This window comes from Neolamprologus brichardi, chromosome 4 (assembly GCF_056152115.1).
Source record: "Neolamprologus brichardi isolate AB-2024 chromosome 4, ASM5615211v1, whole genome shotgun sequence".
Taxonomy (NCBI): Eukaryota; Metazoa; Chordata; class Actinopteri; order Cichliformes; family Cichlidae; genus Neolamprologus; species Neolamprologus brichardi.
The window spans coordinates 4825394-4853337 of record NC_142107.1 but is presented as its reverse complement, the minus strand read 5'-3'; the positions used below and the strand labels follow the sequence as shown (position 1 = coordinate 4853337).

The following is a 27944-nucleotide window of genomic DNA, read 5'->3' as shown; positions in this document are numbered from 1 at the left end:
AGCTGACACAAAGGTCTCGATAGCTTGTTTATTTCTGTATATGGAAGTGTTGCGGTAAATGTGGCGTGTGTGCTTCAGGCCAAAAATGAGAGGAACTATCACATCTTCTACGAGATGCTGGCAGGTCTTCCTTCGCAGCAGAAGCAGGCCTTCTATCTACAAGAAGCTGAAACCTACTATTACCTCAACCAGGTAGAAGATAGTTTGATCATCATCATTGTCAGTGATTTTGGGTCACGACCCTTCCAAAAACCCTTCTCGGGTCACGTTTAGCACTGCTGGTCTTCTCGTTCTGCACACAGGGAGAGGATTGTGGGATAAAAGGGAAGAACGATGCAGAGGACTTCCTACGTCTGCTTTCTGCCATGGAAATCCTTCACTTCACTGCGGATGACCAGTCGTCCATCTTTAGAGTCTTGTCTTCCATACTGCACCTGGGCAATGTTTACTTTCAGAGGCATGAGGTGTGGATTATTTTATTTCTCAGGTTTTTCTCATGTCATCACTTTTTTTATTTTGATTAATATAATAATAATAAGGTGCAAAGTGTTCAGTCACCTAGACTAATGACTTAAATTCTAAAATAAACTAAACTTTATCAGGACAATAAAAACTATGTAAGATAAGCAGCAAAGATTTTCCCACAGGTAATTCTTCTTTTCTTTTTTCTTTTCTTTTTGCATTTCTATTTCCCTCCTGAACTGCAGGCTGATGGCCAGGAGGTGGCGTCAGTGGTTAGCACTCAGGAGATCAGAGTAGTCGCAGAGCTGCTGCAGATCTCACCAGAAGGACTACAGAAAGCCGTCACCTACAAAGTCACAGTCAGTATCAAACCGTGTCCCGTCTGCATGTGCACTCATGTTCTGTCTTTTGTTCGTTCAGTGCTTGAAAACAACAAGCATAGCACTGCAGTCTGTGACATTCCTGAACCTGGAGGTGATTTTTCTACATTGTCAACAGGAAGGTGATGTGGCACTATGCCAGCGTTTCTGCCTTACTTACACAGCTGTGGTTACATTAAAGGCACTGTATTGCCCAGAGTGTCGCTTACGCAGACACAAAGGAGACACATGTGTTGATGCCACACACAGAGTGAAAGAATGAAAGACAAGAAAGAGGCAAACTGCTGTCATCGACCTGCTTAGATGGTTGTTTTCTCATCCTGACCTCCTCTGGTCGGTTATTAGTATCGTTTCTATCCACGCTGACTATTTCTATAAAGCAGGGGGTTTTGTGGAGTATATGGTTATCAATTCCAATGAACCATGTCATGTTTTTCAAGGGGAATTTAAATATATTGGAGTGCAAAACATTGGAAGATACTTTGTTTATGTTTGCGTTTTAAGGCCTTAAACAGAACAATACATTTAGAAGTGAAAGAATTGAAAAACAAATCAAACATGTGCATATAGCAGCCTGTAAACTAGGAATGCATTTGTGAAGGAGGTGCATGATTATTTATCGAAAGACTTCACTGCTGATTTAGTTTAAATCTAGGACAGCTCATAGCTCTGTGTAGTGCAGGAGAGTGACTCAGTTTATCAAAGATTTATTAGAGAAGTCTGATTAAAATTGTTCCCTTTTTTAAAAAAAAAAAGTTTTGATTCCTTTATTAAGAGCCAAACATTCAACCCAGTAACTTTTTTGACCCAGCTGATAAACTACCAGCAAAATGACAGACATCCTCAAGTGAATGTACAGCATGAAAACTGAGTTTTGCAAGTTTAGCTTTTACCTTTGTTGGTGTATTAGTGGTATTCAAATAAATGCAGATGTGCCTTTGATAGGTCACTTTTAATTATCTGTATCACTTTCACATGGTGAAAACAAGACTTTGCAACATTATACACAAACAGCACAATGGTGTCATTTGATTAAGCTCTTGACATCATTGAGGAGGAAATGTCTCTCACCAGGACCAAGATCAGGAAGGGCAGCCATCTGCCTCAGCCAGTGAAGGTAAAAGGGGCAAAAAAGTATGGTGCACAGACAATACAGTTTCCCCAAGACACTTTATATTGTAAGCTAAAGACCCTACAATAATACAGAGGAAACAGAGAACAACAATAACCCTCTGTTAGCAAACACTTGGGAACAGTGGGAAGGGAAAACTCCCTTTTTACAGGAAGAAACTTCCAGCAGAAAGAGCCTCAGGGAGGAGCAGCCATCTGCTGTGACCATTTGGGCCTGAGCGGTGGAGACAGGACAAAAGACAGACTGTGGAAGAGAGCCAGAGATTATTAATAACTAATCATTAAATGGAGACTCCTAAAACGAGTGACTGAAATCATCAACTCAGCAGGAAATTGTTTAGTGTGGTCAAGTCAGAAAGTCCTCTTTCTCATAGGCCTCTATAGGTCTGAATGTCTTTTTGCAGCCATCTGGTGGTTTGCAGTTAGAATGCAGTTTGAGGGCACTTTCACACTGGTTTAATTTTTCCAACCCAGAAGCTGCGTCCATATTTTATGCTTTCTATGTTCTGAGCAGGAGGCAGCCCACAGCTCTGGAGACTCGCAGAAATATACAAGGGGGAAAGCATGAATGTAAACGGCTGCACACATCCACACATCCTCGATACATCAGAGGACACAGAAAAAAATCATATACAGTATTTAGACTGAGCTATGCTATTTTAAAAGGAAAAGCATCTTTTTACTTCTTTTATTTTTAGAGTGCCGCAGAGATGAACAGCCACATTCAGCTTATAGCTCCAGGGCGTGAATCTGTCAGTCATGCTTTTGTTGTGATTTCAGCTTTTTATGCTTCTGGTTTTTGCATCTAACCAGCTGGGAATCCTCTTTGTCCAAAGAACGTGGTTATTTATTTCCACGAGGCTTTGCTGTTTGCATCTTAGTGTCTTCATTTCTATACCTTACACATTCTCCTCCATAAAGAAGAAATGCTGTTTTGTTTTCATGTGAACTTTCTTGAGGTCCATTGAATTCAAACTGGGAGAGGATGGTAAATTGGTCATTTTTTTATGCTCTGAAGGAACTTCTTTAAAAACAGTAAACAGTTAGGTGGTGACAATTTTAAAACTTAGACTGTTTGCAGTACAAATAAATAAATTTGGTTCCATTTTTCCTTATTGTTGCCCACATTTAGCCAAGTAAGTCAAGTTAAAGCCTTTTAATCTGTTTAAAGCTGCAATTTTTATTGATCACTACAAGAACGAGTTAAGTCTCATTAGATTTATGGAACTGATTTAGTTTTCATAACCCAGTCAACACACACAACAAAACTATTGACTACACTATAGTGTAGTCAATAGTTTTGTTGTGTGATGTTGTGTTTTTTGAAGATGTTGTGTTTTTTGGAGTGGCACAAATAATTTGTGTGGCATCAAATTTGATGCAGAACAGCTGATTGTTCTGTAAATAGTTTGAAATGTCTATTTAAGAAAACGCCTTGGCTGCATTTTTAGGTAAACAGCTGCAAAAAACTTTGTTTTAACTCAGTTACTTTTTTGAAGAAGTAACTATATAATTAATTGCCCAACATTGGTCATTATATACTGTAATTTGCAGACAGAGAGTTACAGGACTCTCTCCCAGACCACAGACTCATACTCATAATACAAGTCAGAGCTTTGTAAATATATATATGTATGTGTATATATATATATATATATATATATATGGTGCACAGACAATACAGATATATCATATAAAAGCTGAGGACCCCATGATCAACACTTCCATTGGTAAACAAATGCACATAGCAAACGAAAAAATAAGAGGAAAATGCGTGGCGGGACTAAGATTATAACTTTCAGCTAAGATGAGAATGTATTTGGTTTCTTGACAGTGAAAGATGAAATTTTTTTTATATATGTGTATATAAAGAGACATAAAGAGTATATACATAAAGAGACAATATATATATATATATATATATATATATATATATATATATATATATATATATATATATATATATATATATATATTCCAATAGTGTTTACATACTACACAGGTCATGAACAAGATTTTTTTTAATTTTCATTGTAAGTGGGCTAAAGCAGTTAATTAAAAGTAGTCTAACATAAATGTAAATGCTGTAATTTGATTATTTTAATAAACCATGTAACTTGGATGGATTCAATGCTGGCGTGACCACAGTGCACACGTCTACTGTTGCTCACAGTGGTCCAAGGGATCGCTCAGGGAGTTTGTGTGTTCGCTCAGACACGTGAAAAATTAGAGGGAACATTGCCAGTAAGTATTAAAACCAGAGAGCATAAAAACCTTTGCAGATGCCTGGCTTTACTTGAACTTATCTCCTTTATTATTTTAAAGCAGCATAAGAGATTTCACAGCTCCAGAAAGTTTAATGGAGCTTTTGAAGGAACTGTCAGTGTTAACAGCGCAGTTAAAGGACTTGCACGTGACTTACGATAGCCAAAAAAAGAGAGGATCCTCCATCGCATTTGCTGTTCTGTTATCCTTGATTACCAGTACATGAGCTATTAATGTGGTCATTATCATCCAGCTAGGAATTAAGTGAATCCAAACCAAATCCAGGAAAGGAACAATTAAAATATCCCACTGTCCATACAAGTGTTCCAGTTGGTCATGTTTGCTTAATTTCCATCATATCCATGAACAAAGCAGAAAAAAAACATATTTGTTTTGTTAAGCAAAGTATTTCTCCTCTTAGTATTCCTTTTTTGGATCCATTTTCTTTTATGTATAAGTGTCCAGTAGTTTCTCTGTCCGGTTTAAGGGCTGATTCAACTCGTCCCGACCCCTCTGGTGCTGCCTCTGATGAGGAACGAGGGGGATGGGAGAATTAAAAGAGAGAAACATCTAATTATCACCCACCTTATATCTTCCACATACACATGCTCCTATACACTAACCAAGGACCTTTTGTATAATTGAATTCCTAATTACAAAGGCGCCTGAGTAACAGGAGAGGGGTGAGTCGTACCCACTCATTTCCTCTCACTGGAGGAATCATGTGTACACATTAGTGTCTTTGTGTGAGCGCACACGTGTGTGTGTGTGTGATAATTAAGTCTGTTTAGGCAAGAGAGGGTCTCAAGTCTCAAAGCATTCTTTATCTGATCAGATCTCAAGTTTAAGACACCCGAATCAATGAATAAGAGAGTAGAAGAAAGGGAAGAAGGGAAGAGCTGAAAGGATGCAAAGGGGTGGATACAAATATAGGAAAAGACGTTAAATAGGAAGCAGTTCAGTAAATAGGGTGAATAGCCTAACTCTTTCAATTCAATTCAATTCAATTTTATTTATATAGCGCCAAATCACAACAAATGTCGCCTCAAGGCGCTTCATAGATACAGAGAAAAGCCCAACAATCATATGACCCCCTATGAGCAAGTACTTTGGCGACAGTGGGAAGGAAAAACTCCCTTTTAACAGGAAGAAACCTCCGGCAGAACCAGGCTCAGGGAGGGGCGGCCATCTGCTGCGACCGGTTGGGGTGAGAGAAGGAAGACAGGATAAAAGACATGCTGTGGAAGAGAGACAGAGATTAATAACAGATACGATTCAATACAGAGAGGTCTATTAACACATACTGAGTGAGAAAGGTGACTGGAAAGGAAAAACTCAATGCGTCATGGGAATCCCCCGGCAGCCTACATCTATTGCAGCATAACTAAGGGAGGATTCAGGGTCACCTGGTCCAGCCCTAACTATATGCTTTAGCAAAAAGGAAAGTTTTAAGCCTAATCTTAAAAGTAGAGATAGTGTCTGTCTCCTGAATCCAAACTGGAAGCTGGTTCCACAGAAGAGGGGCCTGAAAACTGAAGGCTCTCCCTCCCATTCTACTTTTAAATACTCTAGGAACAACAAGTAGGCCTGCAGAGCGGGAGCGAAGTGCTCTAATAGGGTAATATGGTACTACAAGGTCATTAAGATAAGATGGGGCCTGATTATTTAAGACCTTGTATGTGAGGAGCAGGATTTTGAATTCAATTCTGGATTTAACAGGAAGCCAATGAAGGGAAGCCAAAACAGGAGAAATATGCTCTCTCTTTCTAGTCCCTGTCAGTACTCTTGCTGCAGCATTTTGGATTAGCTGAAGGCTTTTCAGTGAGTTTTTTGGACATCCTGATAATAATGAATTGCAGTAGTCCAGCCTGGAAGTAATAAATGCATGAACTAGTTTTTCAGCATCACTCTGAGACAGGATATTTCTAATTTTAGAGATGTTGCGCAAATGGAAGAACGCAGTCTTACATATTTGTTTAATATGTGCGTTGAAGGACATATCCTGGTCAAAAATGACTCCAAGGTTCCTCACAGTGTTACTGGAGGCCAAGGTAATGCCATCCAGAGTAAGAATCTGGTTAGATACCATATTTCTAAGCTTTTCAGCGCCGATTACAATGACCTCAGTTTTATCTGAGTTAAGAAGCAGAAAGTTAGTGGCCATCCAAGTCTTTATGTCTTTAAGACATTCCTGCAGTTTAACTCTTCAGCCCAGAACTTATTGCGTCCTGTTGTGATTCTTCAATTGCAGAAGAAAAAGTTCTGCTTCTACAAAATATATATTACAGTGCAGGAAAAAAAAAAGGAAAAACAGGCTGGAAGAAGCAGGAAGCCGGTGGAGGATAAGACCACCTGATCTGTCAGCCCAAGATGAGAGCCTCACCACGGTTACTGAACAGGCACCAATGAGGGGCACATTAGCAGGAAATTTGGGTGCATTTCCATTTTTAATTTGAACTTAAAGCCTTTCAACTTCAAACCAAGATGAAAGGAGGCTTGAGACTCTATATTATCAGGTAGACGTCTGCGTAACGTGCTGACTTAATGTTTTTTCACAGGAAACAATGAGGGACAAGATCTACACCCCTCTGAGTGTAGAAAGTGCTATTGATGCCAGGTGAGAGACAGTTACACACAGAACATGCCGTGTATAAAAAATCATTACATTTATTACCGTTAATTTATTTAAATAACATGTTTGCATCTTTATCATTATGTATGCATGCACACTAATACATGTGCACTAAATTACTAACACATATGCAATCTTAAAATCCCTTTAGTCTTAAAGTTTTACCTAATAAAATTCTTTCTAATAACAATGGATATGTTTTCTTTCTCCTTTTTAATTTCTTATATCATTGTGTCACTCGCTGCCCACCACTCACACACATCTAGAGATGCTGTTGCCAAGATCCTATATTCGCTGCTCTTCCGCTGGTTAACAGAAAGGATCAATGGTCAGGTGTATCCTCACCAACACACCCTCTCCATCTCCATCCTGGACATTTACGGATTTGAGGTAACGGAGCCTTGTTGTATGTTTGACCTTAAACCCCTCAGAAAAAACTAGAATGCAATGAATCCTTAGTAGGTTCTAAAATTATTTTAAACTTAATCACAGATGAATAACAGTGCATGATATATTTCACCTTGTCTTTATTTATTTAATAATTATTAAGCCAAAATGCAGAGGCAGCTTTACTTCTTCTATAGGAATTATAGGAATGCTACTTTCAGCTGCTCCTTTGCCACATGGGGTCGTCGCAGCCGGCAGCTCTACATCTTTGATTCATTAGAGTTTTGCGCCAGATGCCCTTCATGACACCACCCCAAAGGGGATTTGTGGCTTTGGCTGGAATTGAAGCAGCAACCTTTCACTCACAATACATCATGAGAATGATTAGTCACAAGTGGAAAGTATTCAAAACTGCTGCCAATCTACAGAGGAGTGAACGACCCAGCAAATTCACCCTGAGGTCATACCGTGCAATATTCAGAAAAACTGCAAAAACCCAAGAGCTCCATCTCAACTCTACAGGCCTCAGTTAGGATGTTGAATGTTAAAGTTCATGACAGTATAGTTATAAAAAAGACTGAACGAGTGTGGCCTGTTTGGAAAGGCTCACAGAAGGAAGCCTCTTCTCTTAGGACAGTTTAGGTGTGCAAATTTGCAGTGCACAAGCAGCTTATCAACACAAATACCTGATACCAGCTGTTAAACATGTGGTGCAGGGGTGATGATTTGGCTTGTTTTCCAGCCACGGGGCCTGGACGCCTTGCAGTTACTATGTTGACTATGAACTCCTCTGTATACCGAAGTACTATAAAGTCAGATGTAAGACTGACAGTTAAAGCTAAAGCATTTGAAATAATCTGTCGCATTCCCAGTAATGCAGTCAAAGCTTTTATTGACATAACTTATAACTATAAGAGAAAAGATTCAGATTATTATCAGCAGGGAAGGAAGGAAGGAGGGCTTAACAATGTTGCACGTTAAAGATACTCAGAGGGACGTCCAAATAATCACTTTGTAGGCATGATGATGAGACAGAATTACCATAAGAATTACCGTATATGTGTGTGTGTGTGTGTGTGTGTGTGTGTGTGTGTGTGTGTGTGTGTGTGTGTGTGTGTGTGGACAACAGGATCTGGTCCTCAACAGCTTCGAGCAGCTTTGCATTAATTATGCAAACGAGTACCTGCAATTCTTCTTTAACAGGATCGTATTCAGAGAGGAACAGGTGAGTCCACGTCACACTTCCCGATAAAAAGCACACACTCACGCACTTGTCCTATAACAATTGAGGACAAAAAATGCACATATTTGAGGCATCATATGCACGCAAATGGATCTCATTAAGTGTAGATTAGTGGCATATAAACATGTGAATCCTTTGCTTATTTCAGGCGTTGGCAACTTTCAACATCAAAACAGCCATTTTACCTCCTCCTACCAAACAGCAGGAGTAAAAGAGCAGCACTTGGGGGATGAGGGATAGACGGGTGGATGACAGATGTAACTGGGGGAGGATAAATGAATGTATTGCATATAGTATATGTATTAATAGGTAACCCTAACCTGTACCTCGTGAGCTGCAGGTTGCCAACATCTGGCTTAGGTAATAATGCAACTAATATTTTATGATCTTTTATGTGATCCTCTTGCAGGAGGAGTACAGCAGGGAGCAGATCCCATGGCAGGACATCACATTCAACGACAACCAGCCCTGCATCGACCTCATTGCCGCTAAGCCTCATGGGATACTGAGGATTCTGGATGACCAGAGCGGTTTCCCGCAGGTGAGGATGAGGAGGAAGTACTGACAGACTTTCAGATTCCTTATATGGATTATAAAACTGGGACTTTTGGTGTGGTAATTTGTTGCCAGGCAACAGACAACACTTTTCTTCAAAAGTGTCACTATCACCATGGCAGTAATCCACTGTACATGAAGCCAAAGATGCCGGTCCCAGAGTTCACAATTAAGCATTTTGCCGGGCGGGTCACTTACCAGGTACTAAGCTCCTCACTGAGATTCTCTTGGCTAGTTCCATTGTATTATAATTCATTGAAGTATTGAAAATGTGGTGAACTGTAACGACAAACAGAGTGATCATCTGTCACTGATGCAGGTTTACAAATTCCTGGATAAGAACTACGATCAGGTGCGTCAGGATGTCCTGGACCTGTTCATTCAGAGCAAGAACAAGGTCGGCTTGGTCTTAAAACTTAATCTAATCGACATAATCGCTAAGCAATGTTTTTGTACAGTCTGTATTAATCTGTGCATTTGTGTGTTTCCAGATGGTATCGAACCTCTTCCTGGTTCATGCAGAGGCCACGGGTCAGCAGAGAGGTCACATAAGGAAGAGCAGCACAGTCACCAGAAAATACCAAGCTCCCACCGTCAGCAGCAAGTTTCAACAGTCCCTGCTGGAGCTGGTGGAGAAGATGGAGAGGTGAAGTACACATGTTCTCTCTCGGATCATGAATGTTTTTTATTGTTTTCATTAAAAAAAATTATCATGTTTTTGTTGTTCCATTTCAGGTGCAATCCTTATTTCGTTCGCTGCATTAAGCCAAATAACATGAAGGTAGATCTTGAAGCGTCATGTATTTAAAGTTATTTACCTGCACATACATCAGTGTTTCTGAGCTTTTGGACACCTGTCTTTAGCAACCAGGTGTGTTTGAGGATGAACTGGTGAACAGCCAGCTGCGGCACTCTGGTGTCATGGAGACCATTAGGATCCGCAAAGAGGGATATCCAATCAGAATGCCATTCTATGTCTTCCTGTTCAGGTAACATGAACTCTGATCCCAGGGGAGCCCAGGGCAGCTGTGGCTACAACTGTAGCTGCCTCCACCAGTGTGTGAATGTGAGAGTGAATGGGTGGATGACTGGATGTGTAAAGCGCTTTGGGGTCCCTAGTGGGGACTAGTAAAAAAGCGCTATACAAATACAGGCCATTTACCATTTACCATTTGTTGAGTTTGTGAAGCTGTTCAGGAGTTTGTGTTCCCAAAAAAATGAAGATAATTGATCTCACAGCTGAGGCAGAGGAGAACCTTCTATAACAGGAAATCCCAGCAATAACTGAGCAGACCGCGAAGTGGCAACTCATAGCTGATGCTCTTCTGATTTGCAAATATCATATGTCATGCCTTATTTAAGTTACTTCAACCGGTCCACAGTTGCACGTGCCTCTGCAAGTCACTTTGCAACCCAACTTTAACTAATTTTCTTCTTCTCATGCTTTGTCTGACTTAATCAGTGTCATAGCTGCTGTCATTGCGCTGCAAATGAGTACAAAGTACAAAGCCATGCCACCAAATAAAAATGAATGCAGATGCAAATAACTGAATTAAATTAATAATAAATAAGGACTATATCGGGCTAAAGTTCTATACCTGTACATTTATATATATGAAACCCATTAATTTATGTTTGTTTACCTACAAGTGAATTAGGAGTTTAAAATTTTAATTCATCTGTAACTTTGTTTATGGTGTTGTCTTATTTGGCAAAAAACTGAACTATGGAAGATTCTGTAACCATATGTATAAAAGCACACAAAAAGAATAATTACACATTTCACACAGTATACACTACATTGACTATAAGGACACCTACACATTACACCTACAGTAGCCTTTATTACATCCCATTATAAATCCACAGCCATTCATAATGTGTCTGTTAATGCGTCCATAATGCGTTTTCCTTCCTCCACCAAATTTTACAGTTGGCACAATGCAGTTTGGTGTTCAAACCCAGACTCACCCATCAGACTGCCTGATAGAGGAATGCGATTTGTTATGCCACAGAACAAGTTTCCACTGCTTCAGAGTTCAGTGGTGGCATGATTTACTCCGCCTAGCACTTGGCATTGTGTCTGGTGATCTAATGCTTAAAGCATGGCCTTCAGCTATGGAGAGCCATGAAGTGAAGCTGCCAGTACTCCAAGAGCTTTGGTGTAAGCTGGCGACCCTGCTCTATAACTTTGCATGGTCTGAGCTACTTTGGCTCCTAAACAATGCAACTGTTAAACAACAGTTTAACAGCTGATCGTGACCCAATACCTCTGTCCATATTGCGTGTCTGAATTGCGACACAGTCAGTATCGATTTATATCAGTACTTCTTTTTTAAAAACCACTATTATCGACTGAGCACCCCTAATTTGAATGTGTGTCTCTGTCAGGTACAAGTCCCTGGCGGGGATACAGACACTTCCTGTGGCAAATGGAGAGAACTGTGTGTTGTTGCTCGGTAAACTATGTCCTCTCCGACCAGGAGCCTACCATGTTGGAGTCACAAAGGTGAGCTTGTTCACATTAAGTCTCACAGTTAAAGACAGACCCAGCACCAACTGCTGGTCTAATGGCTGAGTAGAGATTGTTTTCCTGCTTTGCAGCTTGAAATTTAAGATACTATGGTTTGTTGGATCAATGTTATATCTTTTTTTTTTTTTTTGCATGAACTCACACATGTATCTGAATAATAATAAATAATAAACTTATATGTGTGTGCATGAATGGCAGTTGTTCCTAAAGGAGGACATCTACCAGCTGCTGGAGTGTAAGCGAGAGCGCTCTCGTCATCTTGCCGCCCTCACCCTGCAGCGTTACACTCGCATGTTCTTCGTCAGGAAACGCTACGTTGAATTCCGCAACAAAATCAGCAGGTTTCAGGCACACTGCCTGGGCTTCCTCGTTAGGTGAGGTGTCCCACAGAGATCTTACATTTTCAGTAGATTTTATTACAAAAAAAATGCAAATTCAGATTCTGATTGGAGTCCTGCATTCTTTCAATGTAATGATTCTGAATTCCAATATGTGCTCAACCACATAGTTAAGGTTAAAAGGGCAGTGAGGTAAAGAAAATGTAAATTGTGTCTTTAGGGTAACGTTACATTAAAATCACTATAATTAAGAAATAAAGCTTTCAGTGAACTGTTGTGCTTGAGCTTGTAGCATGCTTGTGAAGTTTACCTCTGTGACAAATGTGGCAAATGTTAGGAAACGAGATCAACAATCAGTGCGTTAGGATTCATTGTACTGAGATTCTCTTCATCTTCTAGGAAACGCTATGTGAAAATGAGGGAAAGTCTGGTCCGTTTCCGCTCTCTGGTCCACATGTATGTCAACCGGAAGCAGTACATTAAGGTACACTGAGATACTGTGGTTTGTTGGACTGATGTTTATACCTTCTGCCTGTGATTTTTTTAAGTAACACATGTATTTGATGCAGTGTCCTTTCAAACATCTTCATATTTTCTTCATTTCTAAGAAAATAATTTCAAATATGACCCACCCATAATCCTGCTTTGTGCTTTTGAGTCTTTCTGCTCTGGATTTACATTAAAACACTGACCGTGTGTTTTTGGGATCTCATTGAAGATGAAGTTTGAAGCCAGGAGGAAAGCAGAAGAGGAGAGGAGGAGGAGAGAGATGGTAAGATGAAGGACTAGCTAAGACAAGACTTCAATGGGAAAAGCATCCGTGTTTTTGTTTTTGCACACTGGCATGAGTTCAAACCAGCAGCCTATGTTAGATCTCTTCTAACCTCATTGTTAGTTTGCAGATAGATTAAAAGTGGTGTTTCTTTCAGGAGCTGACCAAAAGGGAGGTGGTTAATGTGACCCACTTGGTGATCCCTGCAGAGCTGGGCGCTTTGCTGCAGACAGCAGGAGGTGTGTAGACGTCTGTCCGTCTTTCCCGTCAGTGTGCATCACATGCACATAGATTATTCATGTGTGTGTGAGTGCTCCAGTCAGCTGTTTGAATGTGTCTTATCTCATCAGCACTGACAGTATCAAATTAAGAAATGATATGAACAGTTCTGACAGGGTGGAGCAGGAGGCCCATCACCTAATAAATAAACCAGACACTGAAAAATTGTCATGGAATGTAAAAAAGTTTTAGGATTTTATACATGTAAGTTTTTGGTTCTTGCATTACTCCCGGCTGACTCCTCGTTTAACCTTGTCTGTTACTCTCTTCAGTCCGGAGGGAGTTGCACTCAGACTGCTTGGCTCTGCTTCAGGCTCCTCATATCCAGGATGATGCTGAACTCACGTTGCCTCTGGACATCAACAACTACCCTTTCTTCCGCTATGTTCAGATTTACTTCAGGGTGAGATGCACGTGCATCAGCATGTGTGTGTAACATACTGTGTATGTGCGTGGTTACTCAGATTTGAGGACAGCTGTTGAAGTTTGTGTTTAGATTTATCGGTTATAACATCATTTTGAAAGGTTTTAGGTAGATTTATTTGAAAAGCTGTTTATTAAACACAGCAAATCTTTTGTTGCTGTAGGAGCCAAAGTTTGGGATGTTGATGGCTCCTCTGGAGTCACCTCTGACCCGTGTGGAGGACGACCTGAGAGGGGAGGCTCTGGAGCTTTTCAACATGGTAGAGTGATTGTTGTTCTCCCCTTAAAAGGGAGAGACTATGTAAACTGTTCTTTTTGGTTGTTTGTCTGTCCGTCGTGCACAGTTTTGAAACATCGAAGAGCTCGAGCTGATTTCAGTTTGGTGGAAATCGCCCCAAGGTCAAGGTCAAATGTGAAAATCAGTAAAAACCTTCATATTACCCAGTTTTTATGGATCGTCTTCAAACCTCTCAACAGTATAGCAGGTCTTGGGGAAATGAGTATGTAAGTTAGCTAAGTATTTGACCTTAATCTTCATTGTTAGTGCCGAAGGTCAAATTTAACCTTGAAAGCAAACTTCAAGAAATCATATCAAGTGTCATACACTTTTTTAATGCAACGCCCTACGACGTCACAACTAACAGGTTGTAATAAAAGCATCATAAAACATCAGTTTTTGTTGCCCATTTACTCTGAATATTCTTGAGCACTGCAGTAATTTAAAATGATAACAGTTTCACAGAGACACACTTGCATCATGTCATTATATTACTCTTGTTACACAGAAGCAAACCATCCTCTAATTATGAGGTTTTGCTACTAACTGGGAAGCAAATAAGTAATTTGGAACATGTTTTTTACATTGTAAAAGATTTAACAGCAGAATAAAGAAGTCTCTTCTATTTTCTCGTGTTCGTAGGACAAACCTACAAAAACACACACAAATACGTCACCAGACTGCCATAAATCTGTAAAACCGACAGAGTTAGTTGTTACAGCTTTCACCTGGATTCTGTTTTCTTCAGGTATTACGGTTTATGGGGGACCCTCATCTGAATGGGGCGCAGGAAAACATGTTTGGGAATTACATTGTCCAGAGAGGCTTGTCGTCTCCAGGGTTACGAGATGAGATCCTGGCTCAGGTTGTCAACCAGGTGTGGAGGAACATAAACTCTGAGAATGCAGAGAGAGGCTGGCTGCTGCTGCTGGCATGTGTCTGCTGCTTCGCCCCATCGGCCAAGATAGACAAATATCTGCTCAAGTGAGAAATCATAAAATGACCTCACAACTAATTATTTAGCAAATAGTTTGAGAGGTAAAAAAATACATGTTAAGAAGCTATATGCTGTAAGTAAGAGACTTCTACTCCACTCTTGAACCTCATTTCACCTCTGCTCCAGGTTCGTGTCGGACCACGCTCCTGCTGGCTGGCAGGTGCTGCTGCAGCACAGACTCATCCAAGCGAATCAGAAGATGCAGCTGGGATCAGGCTCCGCCCCCGAGACTGCGCGGACGTATCCGCTGTCGCTGCTTGAGTGGACCGCCAATAGGAAGAAGGCTAACATGGTGTTGCACGTACACTGTCTTGATGGTAATATCTCACCTGCTTAATGTTGCATTGTTCAACTTTTCATCGGTCTGCTTCTTTGCTCTTTTCCAAGAACTCCAAACGATTCAAGCAAAGTAAATAAAAAATTCACAACATTTTCCTTTAAAATCAGTATCTTTCTTTTGAGGTGCACAGAAAAAAACCAAGAGCTGTTCAAATATTTAGGGAGTCTTTCACACCCGGGGTCTAAACTGGCACACACCTCCGAGAAAGAAAGAGGGACAACCTGGCATTGCTTTTATTGTGTAGGATCAATTACATCCCCAGATCATTGATTATTCATTGTCATTCAGGATCAGGTGATGTGACTGTGGGGCTCATGTGCTTTGTATTGCGCAATTAACACAGTTTGTTAGTTAATGAGTGTAATTTAAAGCAGCAAAGGAACTATTTGTTGCTTGTTTATTCATTTATCTCTCCCTGCAGGAGGGTCCTTCCTGTGTCCTGTCCATTCCTGGACCAATGGAGAGGATTTAGCAGGAAACATTCTGCGTCACAGGTTTGGTTTTGTATTTTTAGCTCCATAACGTTTAAATGTGTAAACATCTGAACATGCCATGATAATGTTTAGAGAGCAGTTTTAACACGTCTGTATAGATATTTTGAACATCTAAATCATGCATCTTGCAGGGGAGTGTCTGACTGGTGGAGGGGGAGTTCAATTCTGATGAAGGAGCAGGGTCAGTGGGTGGAGTTAGCTGGTCATGACTATGTCATGGACCTGATTGCAGATATGGAGCTTCCTATGGACTTCCCAAAGCAGAAGAGTTACTTCATCATCAGCGCTGACAACCCAGCTAAAGTCAGAGCTAATGCCAGCCTGTCAGTATGCAAGATGCACACATGCAGTTCATTACTCACGTGACTAAAGCTACACCACGTGGCACATTACTCCTCTCTCCTCTCATCTCTCAGTGCTTTGTTTGGCAGTGGCTTTGACTCAGATGAGGAGCTTCCTTCCTCCCTTCCTCTCAGCAGCAGCAGACCAGCCTACAGCCTGCCTGATTCAGATGGTTACTATAGCCACGGTACACACACATGCGCACACACACACACATAAATACATATAAATATTGTGTATTGTGTATTGTAACTGAATTTTTAAGCACTTACAAATTAAAGATTTTCAAATGATCTGATCAAATGTACAAACTAGTCTTTCTGTGAATTGAAGCCCCCATCGGTTGTTGTTTTTAACTACTTACTAGCGTGTATCACTCCCAAACTGCTGAACCCAAAATATTTATGCTCTTTATGTTTAACAAATGCTTCAGCTGTGTTATAGATGAATCCCACCTGTCCAGATGTTTAAAGCTGAGTACCAAGGATGGCACTCAGAAAATAGTTTTTTTGAGTTGTGAAATCAGAGGTTTCAGGTTTCCAACTCACTCTGGTTCCAAGAGATACAGTTAGCAGGATTATATGCAAATTTAAAACTTGTGCTAGTTTGAGTACACAGACTATAAGAGGAACACTAAGGAAGCAAGCTTGATCCTTGCATATTTGCCACTGCATTTTTGATATGCAAGAAAACACATGGATAGGCCTGCTGTGAGTCTGTTTATGGACTGATGAGATAAAGTGGACCTGTATTGACCTCTGGATGGGCTACGTGTGTGGTGTAGGAAGAGCAGGCCCTATTTGACCATCATGACAGCCAATCCCTCTGATGTTCTTTGATGGGACTTAAAGAAAGCAGTGGATTCATAACTGAGCTGGATGCTTTTGGCTTCTTATTAGGAAATTACTGGAATGTCTTATTGTAGATTTTAAGAGTTAAAAGGTGCCCAACAAAGTAATGTATTTGTTGATGATAACCTTTTTTGGAGAAGATTAATCCTTAGTGCAGCCATTAAGCTTATTAAGTTGTATTAAAGCTTTAATTTGAATAATTTTAATCACATGACCGGAATGTCTCTTAAATTAAAGCAGTTGAATAATTGTTTGTACAAGTTTCTGTATGTGAGTAGTTTTGTTTATTAGAGTTTTGGTTATGATGTATGCTGTTAGTTTTGGATTTTCTAGTCCTCACCACTGTGTTGTATGTTTCTAACTCTAATTAGTTACTTCCTGGTTCATTTTGCAAGCACTTGTTTTTCTGTGTCTTGTGTTTGGGTTTTCATTAGGTTATTGTCTTCGTTTCCCACATTATCTGGTGTGTTTGTATTGTGTGAGTCTCCATCTGTTCCTTGTCGCATCATCCAGGTTGTGTGGTTCCTTTGTTCAGTGTTTCCCCTACGTTTCCTAGTTTTGGGCCCTTTGCTTCGCTGTGCTTTTGTTTTGTGTCTTTGTATTATTTGAAAGCATTCAGCACTACAGCTGCCGTTTGAGTTTACATGCTGTTGTGGATGTGGGTCCATGTCCTGCCTGTCACACAGCTGCACTTTGGCAACAAAAATGGAAGAGTTGGGAAAGTTTGAAAGTCTTGTGATCTTGAAACAGTTTCCTGTGTGTTGTCCGAAGAGAGAGAGAGACATAGATAAAAAGCTGGATCAATTAATCAAGGTTTCTGCAACAAATGTGACAATCAAAACCGTGAAAAAACAATGAACTGACTTAGGTTACATTTTTGAGAATAAGACATTTTGATCAGTGACTAACAACCTTTTCTCTATAGTTAAAGTAAACCTGATCACCTGATAAAACATGCTTGATTAAAAGAAAAAAAAAATATCAAACAGACTTTAAGATTTTTGCATTTGAATCAAATCAAAAACATGACAGTTTCTGTGCACTAAAAACACTGAAAATACAATGTTTAAAGCATTATTGCTGTTTGTCTGTGTTCAGAGTCAGAAACATTTAGCGAGGGTCAGCCTCAGAGAGGGATGGACCGCTACCTGGACAGCCTGTTTGACCCTGTGCTGTCGGACAGCAGTACGGTGAGTGCTCGTCCTGATTTCTCATAAACTACACATGTCAACCAACTATTTCCTTTTCGTTTTTAAAATTGCTGTAGTGCTATGAAACTAACACGCAAAATAGTAATAAATGATTGCTTGGTATAATCTTTTAAGTCATCTACCAGGTGAAATACTCGACAGATGACCACATTACTGCATTACCACTGCTTTCATTTTGACAAAGACTTTTCACTATAAATGTGTCTATGTAGAGCTGCAAGTGCTTTCCTGCTACTGCAACTCAAAGCTTATTACTTCTTTGTTCAGTTATATTAATTATATTATAAGACCAATCAGTTAATTGCCAACCTAAAAGAAAAGTAATAATACAGGTGGATAGTTGTAGCTCTGTGTCATTGATCTGTCATCTGAGTGTGAACAGAAGAGTGCTGATGGAGGAATTGAGCATGTGATCCTCGGCTTGTGTTTGGGTATGAATGGAGCACACGGGACGGCTGATTAGGTTACCGAGTGACCTACCGTATATGACCGCAGCAGCAGTCAGCATAAACGAGTCACCGTGTGGGGAAAAGATTCCGCTCATAGCTTCATCTTTTGTTTATTAGTGGAAACAAAACGAGTTCAGCGTCCTCATTACTCGGGTTGCACAGGAAAGGTTGCATCAGGAATGTTTTAGGGCTTTGAGTGGTATATATCAATGGCAATAGTTAAAATAAAAACATAATATCTGTGTTTGGCAGAAGTCTTGATAGACCCGTTTAGATTTTCTTGAGCGGTTTTGGCTTTAAAATCATCTGACACTGGAAACAAAGTAGCTGAGAATTTCAGTCAGCTCAGGAGAATGAGGTCTGTTATGTAGTGGTGAATTTTGTTGTAGTCCATTTAGTGTGTCTTTATGCTGGAGCCTCTCCTCCTGCGTGTACGGTACTTCCTGGAGCGTATACTGTTCCTGCAGCTCTGGCTCAGAGAGGGTCTAAATCAACCAATCCAGTTCACTCCCTCTTGCTTGTTGTCTTAGTCCCTCTCCTTCCCTGCTTCTGACACCTTTTCTTTTTCCACTTCATGCCCCTTAAACTCCAGTTTCTCAACTATAAGCATCCCTTTCCTTCTGCTGAGTCTCCTGCTGCTCTTTGCTCACCAGGACATGGAGAAGAGTGGAAGTTTGTCAGAAAGGATGAAGGGAGGAGGAGGTATAGGCATCACAGGAGAAGGAAGGGAAGAGGCAGAGAGTCGTCCAGCTTCCAGCCGGCCTTATCCACCAGGAATACATCCTGGAGGTAAACACTGAGTGCTGTGTGTGTTTGTTGTTATGTGTGTCAGTGCTGATTGGCCATATGTTTGTCTCTGGACTTCTATTTTTTTGCTGCCTGTATTTTGTGTCTAAGCAGATATTGCTGTTTCCAGAATTAGTGGCACCTTTCTCCCTTTTTGTCTGTGAATATTTTGCTGGACTTTTCATTTTCAGACATTTCTTTTGTCCTCACAGCTCACTCTCTCTGCACTGACATTAATAATTCAGCTTAACCTAAGCGCTCCTAAATCATTGGCGTTTGTCTCAGGCTAATAGAGTTTCCCTTTGTTTCTCCTTTGTAAGCTCCTCCTCAATAAATTAATAATAACGCATTTAAAATGTTTTGGTGATGCTTTATCATCAACCTACTTTCATTCCCATTCACTCTAACAGGTGACTGTTATTTCTCTTAAACACGAATCATTACAAATTGATCACTTTATACACATCTAGTAATGTTAAGTACCTGGTACTATTTTTACTGGCTCTTGTGTGCTCGACTGTAAAATTCTAGACTTTTTATTTATTATTTTACCTTCACAGTTTCCTCTTTTTTCCCCTCTAATGTACTGATGCCAGGCTTACGGCACCGAGCAAAACTCACATAGTGACAGTGCCAACATGCTGATGTTATACTGGTTTGATGTTTATCATCAGCAAGCATGTTTGCTTTACTTCTAAAGCAGGGTATTGGACAAATTGAGATTTTGACCTGACATGTGTTCAAAACGCAAATCTAAAAAGGGGAAACCATATAGTATCAAACAGCATAAACCGTAGAGAAATATTGGACGTTTAAGACCAACACTGATAACAATATTTGGTGATTTAAAAATCTGATATCTTGATATATCACCAATGCTTTTTTTCCCCCTTTCAGACACATGAAACAAACAGATTTCCCTAGCGCTTGCTTATTTACTTGCTTGCATATTTCCTGAGTCTGATTGGATAAACTGGTTGTTATGCTTGTGGTGTTTCAAACATGTGTGTTGCCCTCTGCTGGACGACCTAAACGTCAACTCCCAGGACACGATTGAAGCATGTTTCACCTGTCTTTACTTTTTTGTTACATTCTCATTTGTCAGCCGTTATGTTATAAGTGTGACAAATAGCTGATATTGGCCAGTAATATCATTCCACTGATGTGCTCTAACAGTTACTACTACTTTACTACTCAATAGTAAAAATGTTAATTTTACGATGGTTCCAGCGTAAAGCTGAAAAATAAACCGAGCATTGACATGAAACTAATTTCTGAGATTTGTAGAAAGACCCTTTGCAATAGTGTTAATTTGTAGTCACATACTTGACTATAATGTCATTTAGTTTTAGTCGACTAAATATCTCATGATGAAGTCAAAAGCTGCCCAGCAAATTGGGGAAGTTGGTTGTGTTTTCAGTGATGAGATTTGCTCAACACGATTTACAAAGTGTCTTATTTTCCTTGACATCAAATGTAAAATGTGTACATGTGTCTTCTACTCTACTCTCTACTCTTCTCTTCCTGCCAAGCGTTGACATTTTGTCGTGTTTTCATGAGAATCAGGGAGCATGAGAGCTGGTTGTAGTTTCCCTGGGGCAGCTCAGACGTGCGTGTCCAACCTCACAGCACAAGATTAGTTCTGCTTGGATCACTTCCAAACTCGCTTTTCTGTACAACTTAATTAGTTCTGATTGGATCTCATCTCTCCAGAATGTTTTCATCTTGTTTTTTATTTGTTGAATGCATCAATACATTTTATCATAGCTTTTGTCGTGCTGCACACGTTTTTATTAAGTTATTGTTCTCATTCGAAAAAACAAGGTCGTTGATGAAAACTATAATTAAAATTATTTTTCAACATAATTAACACGGTTTTTCAAAGCGATAAATACAGCACAAACATCTTCACACCAGCACTGATACAGAGCAGAAAAACATAACAGCTTCTTCATACAAATTGTATGAATACAGACGTTGTTTGCTCAGCTTTAAGGACTTTTCTTGTCGTAGTCATGTCAGCACCTGCCTGATAACAAAGACACGGAAAGTGCCTCATGGCCTTGAACAGAGTTTACAGTTAGATTTGAACCTGTTGCTTCCCATCTTCACACACGCACACACTCACACACTTTGTACTCTCTGTACAGGATGTTACAGTCGTAGAACACAGAGATTAGAAAAGCCGAAACAGGTTTTCCATTACACACTCAGCAGGATTTGTCTGGGTCAAAGTTGGGGAGTAATAAACACATTAATATTGATGTTCTATGAACCACGGCATCAGTGCGGCTAATAACGACCACTCTGACATATTTTATTTCTGAATCTGAACTTGATCATACCTTGTTTGTCGTAAAATGTGAAATATTTCCCAGTCACTAACAATGTGTGGACTAACTGCTTTTCCCTGCCTGCTACTCCTCAAGCTGTGCCAGTGCTTCCAGTAGCAGGAGGAATGATGCCCCCAATCCCTGCTATGCCAATCCCCTCCCACCACCATCATCACGAGCAACATCAACAACAGCAGCAACAACAACAATACCACCAATACAACCGACCCCAACACCCCTACCACCGTCAGCAATCGTTTGCTGCCACCACTCCTTCTAGTCGTGTAGCACCCACGCAATCACCCACTCGCACCCCCGCTGCTGCCCCCGCAGCTACCCCTGCTGTTGACACCGATGTCGCTTCCAATGTGTCTGTTGTCCCGGGTCTGCCTGCGGCGCCCTCACTCCCAGCCACGCCTGTGGTTCCAGGCTTGCCTGTGATGACAGGTGTGCCAGGTAGAATAAAAGGATGTGCGTTAGGTTTTCCAGCATGTTTGGCCTGAAGTGTTTGGGCATGATGGACTCCTTTTTTTGCTTTTTTCTTTAATTAAAGCCAGTTTCAAGTTTTTTTGTGTTTGTTTTTTATGTGGGGTTGCAAAGTTCATTCGTGTGGTTTGTTTTAAACAGATAATTCTGTTTCTTGTGCTCTTAGTGCAGCAACAACATAACAGTTACATGTTTGTGCTTCTCCAGGATCGGAGCAAGCTGTACTGACTCAGCAGCAACAAGCCATCATCAACCAGCAAGCCATCATTCTGGTCTGACATCATTTCTCTGAACAACTCTGATATTAAAACCACTGTTCGTACTGGGTGATACAGTTCTGTGTAAAAGAGAGACTGTGCAACACTTACACCTAATGATTCAGTAGTTTGTAGGATCACATCTAGCAGCAATAACTTGAAGTAATCATTTTCTGTGTGACCGGTTTGTCACATAGTTGTGGAGGAATTTTGGCCCACTCTTTTTTACAGTATTGTTTCAGTTCACTGGGGTTTGTTTATGCTTTCTCTTAAGGTCACATCACAGCTTTTCAGTCAGGTTTCACTGGACCATTGCAACACATTGATTCTTTTCTTTTTCAGCCATTCTGTTGTAGATGTGCTGCTATGCTGGGGATCAATGTCCTGTTGAATGACCCAGTTTAGGCCAAGTTTTAGCTGCCTCATGTAGACAGGCATCACATTGTATTTTTTTTTCTGCACCAAAAATATGACACAACAATCTAGATTTTTGTTTGTTTGTTTTTTAGACTTGTTCAGTAAATTTACAACTTTCCAACTTACCTTATTTTCATATTTAACATGCTAACTGATGGCTGCAGAGGCTTACATGTAGCTCATGGGTGTTTTGCAGTTCCTCTGAGTATTGCACTGTCTGACCTTGGGGTGAATTTGCTGGGTCGTTCACTCTAGGGGAGATTGTGGCATTGAATTAACTCGTGAATGCACCAGAGCAGCAAAGCGCCAAAACATCTGATTTTTTAGATGTGCTCACACTTGCTGATGATCAGCTAATCCATTACATTTGATTTGCTGCTACTTACCCTCTCAGTTTCTATGGAAACATTAGACTGCACAGAGTCTTTTTCACATGGCTGTACGAGCAAATGAAGTATGATGAAACTGTCTTTATGCAGTCAAATGCTAAAAAGGTAATGCTGCACTCTGAGCCCTAAAACTATGTTTAAGTGAAAGATACCACAATCAGTACCACTTTCACATTTGTATGTCACAGTACACATGAAGCTAAAGGCTGTACTACCAAAATACTTGGATAATCTAAGCAGTTAATTCATTTATTGAGTGAAAATTGACAACTTTACAAATGTACCACATTACTTTACTGACTCCTGACATCAATTATCTTGCCTAAACAAATGATATCAAGTTACAAATTGACACAGTTAACCTAAACATTAAGTTAAACCATAAAAGATGAATATGTTTTAAACATAGGTATAAACTGTTGTTTACTAAATATTGAATATATGTTGGATTGTTTGTGTTGCAGGCCCAGCAGATGACGATGCAGGCCATAGCAATCCAGCAGCAAATGTTGTCTTCTTTCCCCCCAGCTGCTCCAGCCCCCCAGTCACCACCCTCATACTATCACGCGCACTCACAACAGCACTCACGCACAGCCAGTCCTGTGAGTAAACACACATGCTGCTGTGTTGATATAACGTTCAATACACTTTATGCATGCAAATCTGAAATATAATCTTGAAGCCGTATCACTTATTGTTGTTTTTCCTGCAGACCAAAGAGAGTGAGGCGTCTCCGCACAAGCCGAGCGCTGCCGCTGTTCAACGGAAAACGAGTATGTGGTACACTTGCTGTGCGGTTTAAACGTCAGTGATTTCAGTCAGGGATCAGGATGCCTTAGTCTCTGAATCAAAAAGGAGTGGAAATAAAAATATTGATGCATTGCAGGATAGTGATTTGTGGTTGGAAAGCCCACTGCAATAATTGAAAATGTGGAATTGAGTAACTGCCCTTAAATAAGTATATGATTATCACTTTAAGGGTTTCCCCCTGTGGCTACAGGGATAAGGGATGAACCCTGAACAAACCGGGTTTGTGTGTAATCAAACTTTTTATTCCAGGTCCATCACGTGGCCCCCCTTCCGAGGATGTGGTCCGCTCCACTGTGAGTAACACTGAGCACTTGGACCCTAGCCATGATATCAAAGACATTATCAAACAGCACCAGCCTGCAGGCACAACATCTTCCTCTGGATCTCCCACGCAAAGGTTAACACACACACACACACACACACACACACACACACACACACGATGATGTGAGATATTGATGATTGTCATACTCTGTGGTATTTAATCTGTTCTGACTACTGTGGTGTGTGTAGGAGAAGTGATGGAAAGTTGTTTGGAAAGAAGCCAGACCCTCATGATGAAGCGATGGAGATCCTTAAAGATCAAATGGCAAACCCACCACAACCGGTATCCTAACTCCACACCTACCACACACACACACACACACACACGGCAAAACAATATCTAACCATTTTCCATATCTCAGACTCACAGAAAGACTTCGTCCGCCCAATCTAAAGAAGACAGGGGACACAAGACTAGCCAGAAAGCCAAGCCTCGCCCCCAAGGGCCATCTAGCTCCAACATAAGCCCCGCCCCTCATCCAGGTAAATTTACACTGTAGAAATACCTGTGAATAAGCTCCAGATTAGACTGATACAGGTGTGTATTGTTCATGATATAAATAAATAAATGAATGTTCTTGCTTCCAGTCTCCAGAGAGTTGCCAGTTGAGGAGGAGATCATTCAGACTCAGCTCCACAGCAGAACCAGTGATGAATATTACACTTATTCCAACGTCCCGTGGAAACTCTACATGAGGAAAGAGGTATGTTTTTACCTCAGTTTTTTTTTTAGCTAAGTACAAACAAATGGAGCTGTAAACCCCAACATCAATATAATCATTTACATAGAAATACAGTTTATTTATGTCTGTCCTCCATTTACAGGTTTTTTATCCTAAAGAGAACTTGAACAATCCACTGATCCTGGATCTGATCTTTAGACAGGTTGGTTTATAAATCCAATAACTGTCAATATTCATCATCTTTATTTATTTCGCTTTTATGCAATTTTTTGTGTAAACTTGTGTAAATTATCATAGAGACCTCAGGGTGTCTTCCAGGTGGTCTAGTTAACAGTAATTATGGCAGTAGTTCAGATGGTCATCATTCATTAATATTAAAATGCTAAAATAGTGCCTATGATGTAGTTATTTTTCATTCCAAGTGTTTCCCATTAGCACATTCCTATTCCTGGCTGTGTCTTCCCAGATTGTACATGACACCTTTTCTGAGGCTTGCATACGTATCACGCAGGAGGAGAGACAGAAGATGAAAGACCTGTTGGGTATGATGAAACTAGCATGCATGCTTTAAGGTTTATGACTTACTTGCATCTATGTGACGCTCTCTGTTGGCTCTCAGGAGTTCAAACCTTTACTGATCCTCTGTTTCTGTGACAGCGGAGAACAAGGTGGATCAGGTTTCAGGAACATACAATGAGAACGTGAAGAAGAAGGTGGTCACCGTGGCTAGAGACGAATGGGAGATCTACTTCTCTCGCCTCTTTCCAGCCTCTGTGAGCTGTTGTTTTGCTTGGCATAGATAAACTGAATTAATAAATAGTTTCATGTGTTTATATTGTGGTGTGTGTATATGGTTGTGTGTGTTTTCCAGGGCAGTGTCGGGACAGGTGTGCAGGTGTTGTCTGTGTCTCATAAAGGTATCAAGCTGCTAAAGATGGTGAAGAGCAGCTCTTCTGCTTCAGACTACTTCAGAGTGCTGAGGCCTTACAGGTGAGTCTCATACAACATATTCCTGTTAAAAAACCCTGTAAGTTAGATTGTTTTAAATGCATTTTCTTGTTTTAAAAACACAAATCAGATGCTAAAAAGAAGATCTGGCCATAGATCTTATTTAACTTTCTGGGTATACATGTCAAATGCCTGATTGCTTTGAACTATGACTTTAAGTTGACTTCCTGGTTTGGCATATCACTTCCTTTGCAGCTATTCAGACATCCTGTTTGTGTCTATTCCATCTAAGAACATGCTTGAGTTCAACCTGACTAATGAGAAGCTGATCTTGTTCTCCGCCAAAGCCCCGCACGTCAAGCATATGATCGACTACTTCCTCACAGAGCTTAAGAAGGTCAGAGGAATGTTGTCAGTGTCTGCGTGTGACGAAGTGTGAATTATGAATGGATGAGTTTTTATAACTGTGTAAAAAAGTCTCATATAATCCTTTTTAATATATGTATGCATGTCCTCTTTGATTACAATCGGAATTTGTTGTGTTTTGAGGGTAACAAGTGTTTTTTTAATTAACTTTCTATTTTTTTTTTTTACTTTAAAAAGATGAAATTTTAGGTGTAATCCAAATTTAAACTGATGCCATAACATTGACATCTAAGCGCGTTCACAGGGTGTGTAATGCTCTTTATCCACGTGGGAAACTGGCTCAGTTTTCAGTGTCTTAAAATTATGTGCAAAAATCTTTTTTTTATATATTTTGCTTCCAAGAAGCCAGACTTTCTTGTATTTTTTAAAGTGGTTTTGAGCATTACTTTTCTTTCTTTCTATTTTACAGTTTTTCTTTGGACATTTTCTTCTTTTTCCCTCATTTTCACTCCTTGTATCTGACCATTTTCAGAGGAATTTTTGTTTTGTTTGTTAAGCCACTTAAAACTGACCTCTGAATCATTCGAGCACCAAAACAGGCGCCTGAGTCAAAGGATAAGCCCGTATTTTGTGTACATGTGACACAAAACTTAGCAAAAACAACAACAACAACAACAACAACAAAAAAAAAAACAAAAAACAGGCACTTTGTTTCTAGCAGCCTGTAAAAAAAAATCCCCATTTCTGGAGCTGAATCTTCAAAAAATTCCAAAGACAACAGACATGAAATAGCAATTAGCAATTTTACACCAAACAGGTCCTTCCCAAAGAGCTGCTAGCTGAAACCTGGGTGTATGGTGTGCAGTGTGTCCTGACACGTGACCTCATCAGAAATGGTCTGAGTGGAAGCCATTCTTAAGGAACGGAAACGGGGAGAAAAGACTGAAGTGTGCCAAATAACCCAAGAAGTGGACTAAAAGTCAGTGACAACAGGTGTTATGCACTGATGAATCCACAGTTCAAATGATCGGTTCAAATCATCATCAGTATGTATGGAGGAGGAGGTCGGGAGAGATGTACAACACTGAGCGTCTCCAGCCATCTAAAGCATGGTGGAGGCTCCGTCATGGTTTGGAGCTGCAGATTACTTAAACAAAGCTCGCCTGATGATTCCTTGTAAAATACAAAACCATGAAGTTTGGCTTAAGACTTTTATACAGTACTGTATTATATAGCACTTTAACTATAAAATATCACTACCTTTATTTCTTTATTTTTTACTTATGGAGATGTGATCAGTACGCAGGAATAACTATTTAAGTTTATAAACTTTAAAACAAACAAGTGAGTAGCGCTGACAAACCCATGAATTCAAAGTGGAAATTAAGCAGTGAGTGAGGAAAGTGATTTTCTTGGCACAAATGTTCTTTGGCTCTCTGCTGGATGTCAGCATGCCCTGTCTTTGTCAGGACTCAGAGTATGTGGTGGCAGTGAGGAACTACATCACTGAGGACAGGACTCAGCTCAACTTCCACAAAGGCGACATCATCAGACTCCAGCACATGGATGAACTGGAGGCTGGTGAGATACAGGAACAATCCAACACTGAAAATTGTCACAGTGATAGATCTGCGTTCTGCCTCTGAATTATTTCACAGTGCCCATTTCATTGTGTGGTTGTATCTCAGGTAAACGTTATGGCTGCATTGTGAGGAAGAAGGTCATGCTTCTGGAGGAGCTAAAGAGAAACACCGCTGAGTTTGGTGCGTGTGGCTTTCTTCTAA

The 27944-nt window shown here is 40.2% G+C and overlaps 1 protein-coding gene across 1 annotated transcript in view; it reads left to right on the top strand.

Moving 5' to 3' along the window:
- myo15aa (myosin XVAa) overlaps positions 1-27944 on the top strand; it is a 46428-nt gene that overhangs the window by 11514 nt on the left and 6970 nt on the right. The window contains exons 9-48 of the mRNA XM_087839663.1: positions 79-192; positions 303-464; positions 708-821; positions 6797-6855; positions 7137-7260; positions 8387-8482; positions 8910-9041; positions 9131-9256; positions 9375-9452; positions 9547-9701; positions 9791-9836; positions 9920-10044; positions 11447-11564; positions 11787-11962; positions 12326-12410; positions 12645-12698; positions 12856-12937; positions 13250-13380; positions 13565-13660; positions 14426-14661; positions 14801-14991; positions 15436-15508; positions 15640-15831; positions 15925-16037; positions 17800-17891; positions 19015-19150; positions 22174-22238; positions 23494-23631; positions 23742-23802; positions 24089-24236; positions 24353-24446; positions 24526-24646; positions 24752-24867; positions 24989-25048; positions 25313-25388; positions 25504-25619; positions 25718-25836; positions 26050-26191; positions 27630-27741; positions 27849-27923. Of these exons, the coding sequence (XP_087695789.1) occupies positions 79-192; positions 303-464; positions 708-821; positions 6797-6855; positions 7137-7260; positions 8387-8482; positions 8910-9041; positions 9131-9256; positions 9375-9452; positions 9547-9701; positions 9791-9836; positions 9920-10044; positions 11447-11564; positions 11787-11962; positions 12326-12410; positions 12645-12698; positions 12856-12937; positions 13250-13380; positions 13565-13660; positions 14426-14661; positions 14801-14991; positions 15436-15508; positions 15640-15831; positions 15925-16037; positions 17800-17891; positions 19015-19150; positions 22174-22238; positions 23494-23631; positions 23742-23802; positions 24089-24236; positions 24353-24446; positions 24526-24646; positions 24752-24867; positions 24989-25048; positions 25313-25388; positions 25504-25619; positions 25718-25836; positions 26050-26191; positions 27630-27741; positions 27849-27923 (4549 nt within the window). The remainder of the gene's footprint in view (positions 1-78; positions 193-302; positions 465-707; positions 822-6796; positions 6856-7136; positions 7261-8386; positions 8483-8909; positions 9042-9130; positions 9257-9374; positions 9453-9546; positions 9702-9790; positions 9837-9919; positions 10045-11446; positions 11565-11786; positions 11963-12325; positions 12411-12644; positions 12699-12855; positions 12938-13249; positions 13381-13564; positions 13661-14425; positions 14662-14800; positions 14992-15435; positions 15509-15639; positions 15832-15924; positions 16038-17799; positions 17892-19014; positions 19151-22173; positions 22239-23493; positions 23632-23741; positions 23803-24088; positions 24237-24352; positions 24447-24525; positions 24647-24751; positions 24868-24988; positions 25049-25312; positions 25389-25503; positions 25620-25717; positions 25837-26049; positions 26192-27629; positions 27742-27848; positions 27924-27944) is intronic.